We start from the raw sequence: 17,303 nt of genomic DNA on the forward strand, positions 1-17,303 counted from the left end.
GAAGGTCATTACATAATGAGTAAAAGCAGCCTGACCAGGCAGTGGTGCAGTGGATAAAGTGTCAGACTGGGATGCAGAGGACCCAGGTTCAAGACCCTGAGGTCGCCAGCTTGAGCATGGGCTCATCTGGCTTGAGCAAAAAAAAAAAGCTCACCAGCTTGGACCCAAGGTCGCTGGCTCGAGCAAGGGGTTACTCAGTCTGCTGAAGGCTTGTGGTCAAGGCACATATGAGAAAGCAATCAATGAATAACTAAAGTGTCGTAACAAAAAACTGATGATTGATGCTCCTAATCTCTCTCCTTTCCTGTCTGTCTGTCCCTATCTCTCCCTCTCTCTGACTCACTCTCTGTCTCTGTAAAAAAAAAAAAAAAAAAAAAAAAGAGCAATCCATCAGGAGGATATAACCTTTGTAAATATTTATGCACCTAATATAGGAGCAACTAAATATATAAAGCAGATTTTGATGGACTTAAAAGATGAGATTGATAGCAATATTATATTATATTATAATAGTAAGGGATATTAATACCCCCATTAACATCAGTGGGTAGATCCTCCTGACAAAAAACTAGCAAAGAAACAGTGACCTGAAATAACACACTACGTCAGCTGGATTTAATTGATATCTTCAGAATCTTTTACGCCGAAGCAGCAGAATATACATTCTTTTCAAGTGCTAATGGTACATTTAGTAGGATAGACCACATGTTAGGACACAAAACAAATCTCAATAAATTTAAGAAGATTGAAATCATATCAAGCATTGTCTCTGATCAAAATGGCATGAAACTAGAAATCAACCACAATAGGAAAACTGAAAAACATTCAAACACTTGGACACTAAATATCATGTTATTAAATAATGGGTTAACAATGAGATCAAGGAAGAAATTAAAAATTTCCTTGAAACAAATGAAAATGAATATACAACAACCAAAAATCTATGGGACACAGCAAAAGCAGTCCTGAAAGGCAAGTTAATAGCATTAGAGTCATACCTTAAGCAGCAAGAAAAAGTTCAAATAAAGAACTTAACCCTTCACCTAAAAGAATGAGAAAAAGAACAACAAAGCCCAAAGGAAGTAGATGGAAGAAAATAATAAAGATCAGAGCATAAATAAATGACATAGTAAAACAAACAAACAAAAAAAAACCCCATACAATAAAAAAAGATCAATGAAACCAAGAACTGGTTCTTTGAAAAGGGAAACAAGATTGACGAACCTTTAACCAGAATTATCAAGAAAAAACAGGACTCAATTAAATACAATTAGAAATGAAAGTGGACAAGTAACAACTGATACCGTAGAAATACAAAGGATTGAAAGAAAATACTATGAAGATATATATGCCAAAAAATTAGAATAGGCAAAATGGATAAATTCCTAGAAACATACAATCTTCCAAAACTCAATCAGGAAGAATCAGAAAACCTAACCAAACCCATGACAACAAATAAAATTCAGTTATCAAAAAACTGCCAGCAAACAAAAGTCCTGGACTGGAAGGCTTCACAGGCGAATTTTACCAAACATTGAAAGAAGACCTAACACCAATCCTTCTCAAGCTATTTCAAAGAATTCAAGGGGAAGAAAGACTTTCAAGCTCCTTCTGTGAGGCAAGCATTTTCCTCATTCCAAAACTACAAAGAAAACCATGAACCAATATCCCTGATGAGCATAGATGCTAGAATTCTCAACAAAATATTAGCAAATCAGATCCTGCAATAAATTAAAAAGATTATACATCATAATCAAGTAGGATTTATTTTGGGGAAGCATGGCTGGTACAGTATTTGCAAATCAATAAATGTGATTTTTCACATAAAATGGAGGAAAAAAAATCACATGATCATATCAATAGATGGAGAAAAAGCATTTGATAAAACCCAGCACCTATTTATTATGAAAACACTCAATAATGTGGAATACAGGGAACATACTTCAACATAATAAAGGCCATCTATGATAAACCCACAGCTAATATCATACTCAATGGGCAAAAATTAAAAGCAATTCCCTTAAGATCAGGAACAAGACATGGGTGCCCCTTTCACCACTCCTATTCAACATAGTTATGGAGGTCCTAACCACAGTAGTCAGACAAGAAGAATAAATAAAAGGCATCCAAATGGAAAAAAAATAAAAATATTATTTGCTGGTGAAATGATACTGTACATAGAAAACCCTAAAGTCTCAGTCAAAAAAACTATTAGACCTAATAAATGAATTCAGCAAGGAGGCAGGATATAAAATTAATATTCAGAAATCAGTAGCATTTTTATACACCAACAATAAACTGTCTGAAAGAGAAATTAAGGAAACAATTACCTTCACTATTGCAACAACAACAAAAAGTAAAGTACCTAGGTATAAATTTAACCCAGGAGGTAATAGACTTGTACTCAGAAAATTATATATAAGACATTGAAAAAATTCAAGGAAGATACAAACAAGTGGAAGCATGTACCGTGTTCATGGATAAGAAAAATAAGCACCATTGTAATGTCTATACTACCCAGAGTAATCTATAAATTCAATGCAATTCCTACTAAAATACTAATGACATACTTCAAAGGTATGGAACAAATATTCGAAGAATTTATATGAAACTGAAGAAGAATGCAAATAGCTTAAGCAATCTTGAAAATGAAGAATAAAGTGGGAAGTATTTCACCTCCTGATATCAAGTTATGCTTCAAGGCAGTTGTAATCAAAACATCTTGGTACTGGCATAAGAACAGGCATACAGATCAATAGAACAGAACAGAGAACCCAGAACAAAGGAGGTAAGAACATACAACGGAGTAAGGACAGTCTCTTTAATAAGTGGTGTTAGGAAAATTGGACAAGTACATGCAAAAAATGAAACTCGCCCAACAACTTACACCATTCACAAATGTAAACTCAAAATGGATAAAAGACTTAAATGTAAGTCGCAAAACCATAAACATACTGGAAGAAAATATAATTGGTGAACTCTCCAATATTTCATGTAGCAATATTTTTGCTGATATATGTCCATGGGCAAGTGAAATAAAGGACAAAATAAACAAATGGGACTACATCAAACTAAAAAGCTTTTGCACAGCAAAAGACACCATTAAAATAAAATGACAACCCACACAATGGGAGAACATTCACCAATATGTCTGATAAGGAGTTAATAACCAAAATTTGTAAAGAACTTCTAAAACTCAACACCATGAAGGTAAACAATCCAATTTAAAAAATGGGCAAAGAAATTGAATAGACACTTCACCAAAAAGGACATACAGATGGCCAATAGGCATATGAAAAAATGTTCAACGTCACTAATCATCAGAGAAATGCAAATTAAAATCACAATGAGATACCGCCTCACACCTAACAGACTGGCTCTCAGTAAGAAATCAACACACAATAAGTGCTGGCATGGGTGTAGAGTAAAGGGAACCCTCCTGCACTGTTGGTAGGAATGTAGACTTGTGCAGCCACTGTGGAAAACAGTATGGCATTTCCTCAAAAAATTGAAAATGGAACAGCCATTTGATCCAGCTATCCCACTTTTTGGAACATATCCTAAGAATACCAGATCACTGATTCAAAAGAAGATATGCATTCCCATGTTTATTGCAGCATTGTTTATAGTAGCCAAGATCTGGAAACAGCCCAAGTGTTCATCAGTGGACGAGTGGGTTAAAAGGCGGTGGTACATATACACAATGAAATAGTATGCGACCTTGAAAAAGAAATAAATCTTACCTTTTGCGTTGGCATGGATGGTCTTGGAGATTATTATGCTAAGTGAAATAAGCCAGGCAGAGAAAGAAAAATATATGATATTACTTATATGTGGAATGTAATGAACAACTTGAACTAAGAAACGGAATAGAGGCAGAGCCGGGTCACAGGGAGCAGAGGGACAGCTGTCAAAAGGAGAGGGGATGAGGGGATGGGATCAGAGAAGGTAAGGGATTTGTGAAATTATATATACATAACACAGAGATACAGGTAACAACAGGACAGCAAATCTCAGAGGGAAAGGAGGGAGGGAGTTAAGAGAAGTGGGACAAAGGGGATGTAGTGGGGGCATGTTAGTGGGGGTGAAGGTGTTAATATTGAGTGGGACACTTGAACTAACACAATAAATTAAAATATAATAAATTAATTAAAGACTGTATAGGGGATTCTCGGGTTATGATACAGTTCTTTTCCTACGACAATGATGCAACCCAAATTTTGGTGCAAGGCAAAACATACTCTAACCTAGCCTAAGTCACTTACCTATCCTAACACAGTTGTAAAATCATAATCTGGAACATAAAAACAACTAAACCACAGAAAAAGGAAAAGGACATAAATATACTATACTGGACACTGTACTGTAGTAACAGAAAAAATCAGTTTAAAATAAATCCTTACCTTTATTCCTGTGGTTGGCTTGCACACTGGAAGGGGCATTGTAAGGTAGGAAAAAGTGACCTATTGGGAGGAGGAAGCTGGAGAGGCAAGAGAACCTGCAGAAGGGGCTGCAGATACTGGGTCAAGTGAATCAGGATTGCCTAAGGAACATGCAGGAGATGGTAGAGGTGATTCTACCCGTACTACAGGTGTTTCATCTCGAGAAGCCACTGATACACAGGGATCAGAATGTGTTGCAGACGTCTCTTGCTTCTTAAAGAATTGTTCCAGTCTAGTCTGGAACTTGTTTGCTGAAGTCGTTTGTAAGTATAATGCTATTGGCATAAGCTGAAACATGTCTCAATTTTTTTAAAGTTTTTATGGGAGTGAGCATCATAAATTTGAAACGTCATATGTCAAGACTTTTGTAACCTGAGAACCCCTCTCCATATTAGTTCATTAGATGCAACAAGAGTATTTCTTATACTCATGTTATCCCCAATGCTTAGTATACAGAAGTAGGTGCTCAATAAAGTTGTTTCAATTGAAAGGACCATATTTAAAGTTTTGTGTACTTCAAACCACCACCAGAGTTACCTCTACAATATGCATCATCTTGACATCTGGTCTCTGCTTAGATAATTCAGACAGGATGCTCCGTGTTATCACACATGCCTGCTTGTTCTGTTGTAACAAATATAAATTGTTAGCAGGTCCTTTATTATATAAATGAAAATCTTTCCCACTATACCTTTTGTATACTAGTCATGACTTTATCGTTCTGAACCAAATCTCTTTCTTTGTGACAGTGTAGTTTTTAATTTTTTTATCTGTTAAACTTTCTGTTTTCTAGCCTTCCTTATTCTGCACATGTTCTTGTTTTTCATGTTTCTCTTAAATCAAAATTTTAGGAAAATCAAATAAGTTGTTGGGAATACATGAGAGGAAGATTTGAAGAGCATTAGGTAGACTGAAGAAGTTGGAAGATAGAAGCTTGAGAAAAGCAATACCTTTCTGTTGGGAAAGCTCTTTTTTTATACTTAAAGCACTCGGGATTTTTTTCTTACTGGCTATATATAAATATATATATTATACTTTTATTAATATATATTACATACTACATATATATATTTTTAATTCAGCATAAATATTTGTGTGCTTGTTTTGAGCATGATCCATGATGGGTTCTATGTCAAAAACAAAGATGAATGAAGTATGTCTCCTTCCTAAAAAAAATTATAATTTATTACTATTTGCTATGGATAATAGGATAATGAGACTACATTCTTTACCATGTATATACTGTAACATATATCTAAACTGCATTTATTCCATGGTGTTGCTCTTGGTGAAAATTTCTTTTGGAATTCTACTTATGATTACTGTATATTCTTTAGTCCATATAAAATTCTCTGCGGTAGAATTGTTTGTGGGAACAATGTTATTTGGAGCTAAATGTTATATGACAAATAAACAAATTGGAAATTCCAGCCTTGGTTTTTTTTGTGTTGTTTGTTTACTTTTTTTGGCTTTTCCTTTTTAAAACATTGACCAAAGATACTCTTATTTTTTGATAGGTGAGGAGTTGATTTAGGTGACTCTCAAGGACCAGGGGTAGTCAACCTTTTTATACCTACTGCCCACTTTTGTATCTGTTAGTAGTAAAATTTTCTAACCGCCAACCGGTTCCACAGTAATGGTGATTTATAAAGTAGGGAAGTAACTTTATAAAATTTATAAAGCAGAGTTACAGCAAGTTAAAGCATATAATAATAATTATTTACCAAGTACTTTATGTCGGATTTTTGCTGTTTGGCAGAATAAATCTTTATAAAACAACTTACTATAGTTAAATCTATCTTTTTATTTATACATTGGTTGCTCCACTACCACCCACCATGAAAGCTGGAACACCCACTAGTGGGTGGTAGGGACCAGGTTGACTACCACTGCTCAAGGACACTCACTTCTCTGAAATTAATGATGAGTTGCTGACAAATAGTTCCTGAAAGTAATTGCAGAAGAGTTTCAAAAGTGTTTAGAGCAGTGGTATCTAATGAGGGAATAAGTGTAAGTGAATGTTTCTTAAGGTGATCACCTTGAAGGATCATATTTAGATATATAAATTTTGGCATATGAAAGTCTTTTTCTTATGGTTGCACAGTGTACGAGCATGTCTGTAGTTGCTTGGTCAAGTCAGTTAGGTATTAAGTTTTGCTTCTAATTACGTTTTTGTACCACCCCTGCCCTTTTCAGGTCACATCTTATTTAGTGTTCCAGTTGTTTCCTCTACTTTTATCTTTTTTTAATGCCATTGTGAGTTGAACATTATTAATGACAAAAGTCACTTTGAAATTACTGCTTTAAAAAAAAAAGAAATTACTGCTTTAAATTTCTGGGCTTATCATGTTTATGTTGGCAAATTAATCATTTTTTATTCTCCTCTTCTCCACTTAGTGAACATCGCAGACTCGCAAGAATTACTCTGCATGTGTCTTTGATCTCTTAAAGGATGCTTTCCCTGTGTATTGGCTGTTTCCTTTCTAGTTTACATAGTTAAAACTATTTGTTTTAGGTGTCTTGTGCTTTGTTCTATACAGGACTGAATAACCTGTCATTTATTTCATTATTTCCAAAAGGTTTTACATGGCTTTGGACACTTTTTCTTACCTCCTGTACAAAACTGGAAGTTTCTTGGGCTTTATTGCCAAATACCTAATGCAATACACCAACTTCCTATTATTTTTTCATTGAGGTATTTTCTCTTTTAAATACAAAGGTTGTCTACACAAATAAGTAGCTAATTAAAAATTATTATATATGACTTTAAAAATGTTCCTAAAACCAGTTTTTGTGAAAAACAAGTAGTCTTTTTCTTTCTTTTTACTTTTTACCTTAAAAACATTTTTTCATTACCTTAAAATTATACTTTTTAGTGCCATTTCATATGGAGAAACAAAATAAATTATCCATATTTTAGTTGTACTAATAATAAGGAAAAGCCAAACATAATTTTTTATAGTCTGGTCATGATGTGTACTTGTAGTTGAGAGTGATACTTCAGGCAAGAATCATTAATTTGTTCCCTTTCTGCATTATGGTAAATAGAAATCAGTAACTTGACAATATATATTTGGAACTTTTTGTTTTTAGCATAAGCTATAGTTTGGTTCTAAATATGGTTTATAGTATCTAAATCATTTTTTATTTTTATTTATTAATTGATTACTTTTATTTTTAATAGTGAATTTATGGCAGAAGAAAGTAATGAAAAATTTTGGCAGTTTTTGGACACTGTAAAAGAATTAGCAACTTATAAGCAAACAGGTATGTGATGTGCATATTTTAACTGGTATGATTTGTGTTTATGGACATACATTAGATATGTTTAATAGTAAAGGTTAACTGTAAATGCTTAATGAATTAATCTAAATATTAAATTTGATATGATATTTTAATGAAAACTGTTTTAAGCATCCATTTCCAAAAATATAAGGCTTTAATATTTAATATTTCATTATAAGGAAACTCATATAATTAGCAATGTTTGCATATTGCATTATAATTAAGAAGAAAAAGAAGTTGTTTAATTATAGTTTTATTTTTAACTACCTAGATTTCTTTGAAATAGTATAAGTTTTGCATTTAGTAATATTGATTTTCCTTTTTTTTTCCGCCAAAATACTCTTAAACTCTTCAAGAGATTTTTAAGGCTTTCTGTCACAATCAGAGAACCTATGTGGTTTTGTTTTACTATCTAGATAATGGAGTTAGTCATTCCTACTTTTTAAATATATATGGCGCTGGCCAATTAGATCAGTCAGTCAAAAGTTTCGTCCCAAAACAACAAGGTTGCAGGTTTGATCCCTGGTCAGGGCACACACTGGAAGCAACCAAAAAATGCATGACTGAGTGGAACAACAAATGCTTCCTTTCCCCCACCCCTCTCTTTCCGTTCCCCTTTCTGTCTCTCTAAAAATCAATGAATGTTAAGCCCTGGATGGATAGCTCAGTTGGCTGGAGCACTGTCCTGGAGCACAGAGGTTCCAGGTTTGATTCCCTGGTAGGGCACAAATAGGAGCAGCTTGGTATTCCTGTCTTTCTCTCTCCCATCCTCTCTCAAAAAATAATTAAGAGAGTATATATCTGTGTATACATTCATGTATATTTAGAATGAAAGTATTTGTTTCTTAAGGAAGGTCAGTAGATTTAAGATACAGAATTTAAATTTTAGCAGTAGAGGCTAAAATGTTAATTATTATTATTATAAAAAATGGTTATTTTCCTGTCTCTACAAGCCATAGAATAAATTATATGAACATAGAATCACTAAGAGAAATGGATAAATTCCTAGAAACATACAATCTTCCAAAACTCAATCTGGAAGAATCAGAAAATCTAAACAGACCAATTACAACAAATGTAATTGAAACAGTTATCAAAACGCTTCCAGCAAACAAAATCCTGGACCACATGGATTCATAGGCAAATTTTACAAAACATTGAAAGAAGAGCTAACACCTATCCTTCTCAAGCTATTTCAAAAAATTCAAGAGGAGGAAAGTCTTCCAAACTCCTTTTTGAAGCATTATCCTCATTTCAAAACCAGGTAAAGACACTACAAAGAAAACTGCAGGCCAATATCCCTGATGAACATTGATGCTAAGATTCTCAAAAAAATATTAGTAAACTGGATCCAGCAATACATTAAAAAGAATTATACATTGTGATCAAGTGGGATTTATTCCAGGGAAACAAGCTGGTACAATATTTGCAAATCAATAAACGTGAATCATCACATAAACCAGGCGTCCCCAAACTATGGTCCACGGGCCACATGCGGCCCCCTGAGGCCATTTATCCAGCCCCCTGCCGCACTTCCGAAAGGGGCACCTCTTTCATTGGTGGTCAGTGAGAGGAGCACTGTATGTGGTGGCCCTCCAACGGTCTGAGGGACAGTGAACTGGCCCCCTGTGTAAAAAGAAGGCTAAAAATCACATGATTATATCAATAGATGCAGAAAAAGCACTTGATAAAATCTAGCACCCATTTATGATCAAAACTCTGAGCAAAGTGGGAATACAGAGAACATACATAAACATAATAATGGCTATCTATGGCAAACCCACAGCCAACATCATACTCAATGGGCAAAAATCAAGAGCAATCCCCTTAAGATCAGGAATAAGGCAGGGGTGCCCTCTTTCACCACTCCTATTCAACATACTTCTGGAAGTCCTAGCCATAGCAATCAGTCAAGAAGAAGAAATAAAAGACATCCAAATTGGAAAATAGGAAGTAAAACTATCATTATTTGCTGGTGACATAATACTGTACATAGAAAACCCTAAAGTCTAAGTCAAAAAACTACTAGAACTGATAAATAAATTCGGCAAGGTGGCAGGATATAAAATTAATATTCAGAAGTCAGTGACATTTTTATACACCAACAATAAACTATCTGAAAAAGAAATTAAGGAAACCATCCTCTTCACTATTGCAACAAAATAAATAAAGTACCTAGGAGTAAATTTAACCAAAGAGTTAAAAGACTTGGCAGAAAATTATAAGACATTGAAAAAAGAAATCAAGGAAGATACAAGTGGAAGCATATACTATCAAGGATAGGGAGAATAAACATCATTAAAATGTCTTTACCCAAAGCAATCTATAGGTTCAATGCAATTCCTATTAAAATACCAATGGCATACTTCAAAGATATAGAAGAAATATTCCAAAATTTATATAGAGCCAAAAAAAGAACACGAACAACCTCAGTAATCTTGAAAATGAAGAACAAAGTGGGAGGTATTACACTTCCTGATATCAAGTTATACTACAAGGCCATTGTAATCAAAACAGCTTGGCACTGGCATAAAAACAGGCATACAGATCAATGGAACAGAACAGAGAACCAAGAAATTAACCCACACCCCTATGGTCAATTGATATTTGACAAAGGAGGTAAGAGCATACAATGGAGTAAGGATAGTCTCTTTAATAAATGGTGTTTGGAAAATTGGACAAGTACATGCAAAAAAATAAAACTAGACCACCAATTTATACCATTCATAAAAATAATCTCAAAATGGATAAAATACTTAAATGTAAGTTGTGAAACCATAAATATATTGGAAGAAAATATAATCAGTGAACTCTCCAATATCTCTCATAGCAATATTTTTGCTGATATATGTCCATGGGCATTGAAATAAAGGACAAAATAAACAAATGGGACTATATCAAACTAAAAAGCTTTTGTACAGCAATACACCATTAACAAAATAAAAAGACAACCCACACAATTGGAGGACACATTTACCAGTACAGGTGATAAGGGGTTAATAATCAAAATTTGTAAAGAACTTCTAAAACTCAACACCATGAAGGTAAATAATCCAATTAAAAAATAGGCAAAGGAACTGAATAAACACTTCTCCAAAGATGACATACAGATGGCCAATAAGCATATGAAAAAAATGTTCAATGTCACTAATCGTCAGAGAAATGCAAATTAAAACCACAATGAGATACCACCTCAAACCTTTCAGAATGGCTCTCAGTAAGAAATCAACACACAATAAATGCTGGCAAGGGTGTGGAGAAAAGGGAACCCTCCTGCACTGCTGATGGGAATGCAGACTGGTGCAGCCACTGTGGAAAACTGTATGGTGTTTCCTCAAAAAATTGAAAATGGAACTGCCATTTGACCCAGCTATTCCACTTTTTGGAACATATCCTAAGAATACCAAATCACTGATTCAAAAGAAGATATGCACTCCCATGTTTATTGCAGCATTGTTACAGTAGCCAAGATCTGAAACAGCCCAAGTATTCATCAGTGGACGAGTGGGTTAAAAAGCGGTGGTACATATACACAAAGAATAGTATGCAACTTTGAAAAAGAAGTAAATCTTACCTTTTGTGATGGCATGGATGGACCTGGAGATTATTATGCTAAGTGAAATAAGCCAGACAGAGAAACACAAATATCACATGATCTCACTTATATGTGAAATCTGATGAACAAAGTGAACTAAGGAATGGAATAGAGTCACAGGGAGCAGAGGGACAACCATCAAAGGGAAGGGGGCTGAGGGCATAGGATCAGAGAAGGTGAAAAGATTAGTGAAATTATATGTATATAACACATAGATACATATAACAGGACAGTAAATCCAGAGGGCAGGAGAGAAGGAGTTAGGGGAAGGGGATAAAGGGGTATAATGGTAGACATGGGGGTGGGGAATAATGGTGTTATATTGAGTGGGACACTTGAATCCATGGTTAACACAATAAATTAAAATTAATATAAATTTTAAAAAACAATGTATTCATAAATTAAAAAGTAAAGAATATAAGGAGGATTTGTGAAGGTAGGTGAAAACCTAGAAAGTGTGATGTCATGAAAGCCAGGAGAATATTTAGTGGTAAATGATGTAGGTTATTAGAGGCAGTAGCCAGATCAAGTAAGATGAGTATTAAGCTTTTAACAACAGAAAAATTATTGGTAACATTGGTGAGAGTTATTTCACTGGTATAATAAAATTATAGTTGTTTAAGATATGAGTAGAAGTTGAATATGTGGAAGTATTGTTAAGTCTTTCAAGATTGACTCTGAAGTGAATATGATGAGTCAGTAGTTGACTGGAGGCTGCTGCTGCTTTTTTTTAAGAGCAGAGTGGCCTGACCTGTGGTGGTGCAGTGGATAAAGCATCAACCTGGAAACACTGAGGTTGCCGGTTCAAATCCCTGGCTTGCCTGGTCAAGGCACATATGGGAGTTGATGCTTCCTGCTCTTCCCCCTTCTCTCTCTCTCTCTCTCTCTATCTCCCCCCCCCTCTCTAAAATGAATAAATTTAATAAAAAAGAGCAGAGTAATGTATGCATATTTGCCAATTGGTAAATTCAAGTAAAAGGTGAAGTTGTATATGAGAATACTTAAAGGGAAAAATTATTATCTACAGGTTTATTGGTGAGCATGGATTTAGTTATTTTAAAACATCAGCTGAAATAGTTCAATGCATTCATCTCATGATTAAGGTGAACTCTTGCAAGTTAAGTTTAAATTACAGATGTTTACTTTCTCTAAATCCCTGACCCTAAATCTGTCACTATATTGGAGACAACCTTAATAGTGATCTTGACAAATTTTGGTGTCTGTTGTCAGGCAATGCTCACATTTTTTTCTGTTGACTCTTTGTTTTCATTTCCATTTTGACTGATGTGGTCTTATTTTAGTTGTTTATTAATTTTTGCTATATTTTTGTTCACCCTATAGCTATTATATATTTTTAAAGATCATTTCTTAAAAATTAAAAAAACTTTTTCAATTAAAGTTTACATTCAGTACTTTGTATTGGTTTCAGGTATACAGCATAATGGTTAAGCACATACTTGATAAAGTATTCCCCTTGATATTATCAGTATGCAACTGGAACCATAATAACTACCTAGAACCATAGGTAGTTATTACAAGATCAATTTTTAAGAAAAAATTCTATTCTACTTTATTTTTTGTTACTTTTATATTAAAGGCGAATCTTAACTTGCATTATTTTTTTATTCTTTGGTGGAAATGTGCCATAAGTTCCAGAGAAATCACTTACAGTTCTTAAAAAGTAGGAGTGAATGAGCATACCTATTCTTACAAAATAACTCTTTAAAATTACTAGATTAGCAAAGTATTTTGCACTAAATAAAGAGACCTACTCAGTTCTTAAATATTAATTTTAGAAATGTATTGAATGTATATTTTGTATGCCAGGAGTAAAAAGGTGCAATTGGAAGTCTAGCAAAGATTTCTTTTTTTTTTTTTTTTTTTTTTTTCTGAAGCTGGAAACGGGGAGAGACAGTCAGACAGACTCCCGCATGCGCCCGACCGGGATCCACCCGGCACGCCCACCATGGGGCGACGCTCTGCCCACCAGGGGGCGATGCTCTGCCCCTCCGGGCGTCGCTCTGCTGCGACCAGAGCCACTCCAGCGCCTGGGGCAGAGGCCAAGGAACCATCCCCAGCGCCCGGGCCATCTTTTGCTCCAATGGAGCCTTGGCTGCGGGAGGGGAAGAGAGAGACAGAGAGGAAGGAGGGGGGGGGGTGGAGAAGCAAATGGGCGCTTCTTCTATGTGCCCTGGCCGGGAATCGAACCTGGGTCCCCAGCACGCCAGGCCGACGCTCTACCGCTGAGCCAACCGGCCAGGGCCTCTAGCAAAGACTTCTGTTTTCATTGTTTATAGCTTAATGGGAAGAACAGCATTAAACAAATGATTATACTATTAATTCTCAATTACACTTTTGAAAATTGAACCAAAGATAGTATAGAGTCTTGTCAGAGTGTATAATGGGAAGTCAGGGAAAACTCTTTCCAAAACACATGACACATAAGCGGAGGTATGCTGAATTAAGAGTTAGTTGAACACACAACCTCAATCCTCCTGAGTTTCATGCCAAAGGAATAACATGTAAAGCTCCTGAGTTGTTAACCTGCTCTTTCTTTAGATATTTTCTGTTAGTACCGTACAATTAGTGATGAAAATTGTTAGTGATCCCTCCACCACCATCTGATTTTGTTTACAAATATTCTTAGTCTTTATCTTCGTATTCTTTACTGTACATAAGCTTCTACTACTTGATTTCTTGGCTTCCAGTATATCCTTTTAGTCCCAGCTAATATTTATGAGGAATCATGGCCTGCTTTACTTTCCATTTAATTATCCCTTTGTTGCATTTTTTTGGTAGTATGTTGTTCTACTGCCAGAATATACAACTTTTACATAGTCTTCTGTAAACCTTAACTTCTTAATTGGGTTTATTTCTGCAGTTAAGTACATTCAGAACTCACCATCAAACTTTATGCTATAGTTTTCCAGTTATAGTTTGTTCTCTAGTTGATGCCTCAGATAACTCCTAGGAATAATAGACTTGAGTTCTTCACTTACATAAATGTTTATGTGTGAATTTTATACTTCAGGTTTTTAACTTTAGAGTCTTACAGTTTTACCAAAAAATGTTGCAGTGCTAACCATTGAGTCTTTATTCTTAGATATGTAGATTCATTACTCTTTTTAATTCTGGAGAATATTCTTAGATTGTAGTTTTCTTTATTCATTCTGTTTTATTCCCTTGTTCAGTTTTTTGGTTTTTTTTTTTGGGGGGGGAGGACAGAGACATAGAAAGACTGAGAGAGGGATAGAAAGGGACAGACAGAAGAGAGAGATGAGAAACATCAATTCTTCATTGTTGGCACCTTCGTTGTTCATTGATGGCTTTCTCATGTGTGCCTTGACCGGGGTGCTACAGCAGACCGGGGGCTACAGCAGAGCGAGTGACCCCTTGCTCAAGCCAGGGACTTTGGGCTCAAGCTGGTGCGTCTTGCTCAAACCAGATGATCTTGTGCTCAAGCTGGAGACCTCGGGGTTTCGAACCTGGGTACTTCGCGTCCCAGTCCGATGCTCTATCCACTGTGCCACTGCCTGGTCAGGCTAGACCCTTGATTTTCTGCTTTAGGGTTACAATTACACATATAGTAGCTCTCTTTTGCCTAATTCTGCATCTATCATTTTTTTTATTTCCTCTTTATTAAAATTTCTGTTTGTTGCCCTGGCCGGTTGGCTCAGCGGTAGAGTGTCGGCCTAGCGTGCGGAGGACCCGGGTTCGATTCCCGGCCAGGGCACACAGGAGAAGCGCCCATTTGCTTCTCCACCCTCTGCCGCGCTTTCCTCTCTGTCTCTCTCTTCCCCTCCCGCAGCCAAGGCTCCATTGGAGCAAAGATGGCCCGGGCGCTGGGGATGGCTCTGTGGCCTCTGCCTCAGGCGCTAGAGTGGCTCTGGTCGCAACATGGCGATGCCCAGGATGGGCAGAGCATCGCCCCCTGGTGGGCAGAGCGTCGCCCCTGGTGGGCGTGCCGGGTGGATCCCGGTTGGGCGCATGCGGGAGTCTGTCTGACTGTCTCTCCCTGTTTCCAGCTTCAGAAAAATGAAAAAAAAAAAATTTCTGTTTGTCTTCAGATTTCTTATCCTTATTCTGTTTCTCTTACTCTTGTTTTCCATGACATCTTTTTACTCTTGTGTTACTTCTAATTTAGCCTATATTTTCTAGTATTTTTTCTTGCTCTTTCCTCATTTCTTCCCAATTTTAGTTTAGTTTCTTTCCTGTTTTAGTCATCTAATTTCTGAGATTTTTATGAAGAACTTAAAAATGCCAAGATTTATGCCCTACTTGTAAGCTAAAAATTTAGCTTGTCACAGACAGACATAAGGTATGAGACGTGAGACTTTTGGATCAGAGCTGAAAGACCTGATAACTTACCAAGGGAAATCTTCCGAGTAAGCTATAGATGTGTTGTTGTTTTTTTCCAGCCGGGATATATTGCAATATTGAGACTTTTTATTGTCATCTTAGAAGGGATCTAAGGTTGGCATGATAGACTATAGAAGTTTTGTAATCATCAGGTGATTGTAATTCTGCATTTTGTACTTCATCCCCTCATCTGCCAAACTAAAATAAAGTTCTAATGATTTTGAGCCTTCTGACTGTAGTAGTCACAAATTTCCTTCCTTTCTCACTCAATGTAAGTATGCATCTTTGTACTTATTATTTGAGGAATATAGAACCTTACTCTAAACCTAAGACAAGAACTTAGTACTTGTTGCCACAGTGGTGTATACTTGAAGCTGACAGAACAATTGGTAAAGAAGTCCACTTGCCCAGAGGAGAGTTATTGTAAGACATCATTTGGGCAAATGCCTTTGAATCTGTTGCCTAGTTCTTAGCCTTATAACCTCCTCCTTATTTTCTTTTCATTAATAGGAAATAATTTGGATGAACATTTATTGCCTGATGACCATACACACTTTTGTCCACATGTCCACTATCAACTTAAAGGACTTCCTTCAAATTTTGTTAATTGGCCCATGAGACGGGGTCTTTTCTCCTCCAGAATCCATGTATCTGGTCAGCATTCCATCTATTTTGTCAAATCTATCAAATTTGGATCTGAGATTTTACCCTACTTACAAGCTAGCAGATTAATTCATGGATGCTGACAGAAGACATAAGACCCCTGGGTCAGAGACAAAAGACTTACTACTCAAAGCTAAATCAGTAACCACAGTGTTCACATGTTTGTGCTGGTTCTCTGAGCTTGGTTCTCATATGGCAACAGAGGGCTGGATGACACCTGTACCATGACTGTGTTATGGTGGAAGAGGAACCAAGGGTCCTTTGAACAAGCAGTAAATGTAACAACAAACAATCCAATCTCTCTTGCTTCCTCCTAAGTGTCTCCTTCTAGTCAGCATCGTCTTCCTCTTTCCAGCACTAGAGCATCTGGTGTTATACACACTTTTGTCCTCCCTTTTCAGATCAGGGAACTGACCAATGGGTAACTGCTCCAGATCTACCCCAGATTTGCTCTTTTGTATGGGAAGGTTCTGAGAATTGGTAACCTAATGCCAAGGACTACAGGAGAGAAAAAAATGCCCAGGGACTGTCCAGAGGCATACTTATGGATGGATACCTGTATCAGGTGGACTCAAGAGCCACTCTCTTGTTAACTTACCACCTCTTGCTGGCAGTGGAATGGTACTGCCATTTTCTGACACAATAGCAACAGTGCAGGCAGTGTTACACCCAGGGCAGTGTAGATAAAAGGGCAAAAATAGAGAGCTTCCTGCTTATTCCCATTAGGGCCACCAGGCACTCTTCAACTCTGTGCTGCCACTCTCTTCTGCCCTCTCCCATGCAGATGACCTCTATCATCCCAGGGGTATCCAAGAGTTTTTAAATTAAATTGTAGGATTCATCCTTCTCTTTTGTGTCTTTGTGATCTTTGGAGTGGGTTTAGAGAAGGAAATCAGCTTTTTAGATTAGTTTGTTACAGACTAGGAGATAGTTCGCTTGTTCTTTAAGATCTAGTTCAA

The 17,303-nt window shown here is 36.2% G+C and overlaps 1 protein-coding gene across 3 annotated transcripts in view; it reads left to right on the forward strand.

The window, feature by feature from the left end:
• The window catches only part of UGGT2 (UDP-glucose glycoprotein glucosyltransferase 2), a 231,789-nt gene that overhangs the window by 13,512 nt on the left and 200,974 nt on the right, over positions 1-17,303 (forward strand). For all 3 annotated transcript variants that reach the window (XM_066380674.1, XM_066380675.1, XM_066380676.1), the window contains exon 2: positions 7,627-7,709. In XM_066380674.1, coding sequence (XP_066236771.1) covers positions 7,627-7,709 — 83 coding nt within the window. The remainder of the gene's footprint in view (positions 1-7,626; positions 7,710-17,303) is intronic.

Source organism: Saccopteryx leptura, chromosome 4, assembly GCF_036850995.1.
Source record: "Saccopteryx leptura isolate mSacLep1 chromosome 4, mSacLep1_pri_phased_curated, whole genome shotgun sequence".
Lineage (NCBI taxonomy): Eukaryota > Metazoa > Chordata > Mammalia > Chiroptera > Emballonuridae > Saccopteryx > Saccopteryx leptura.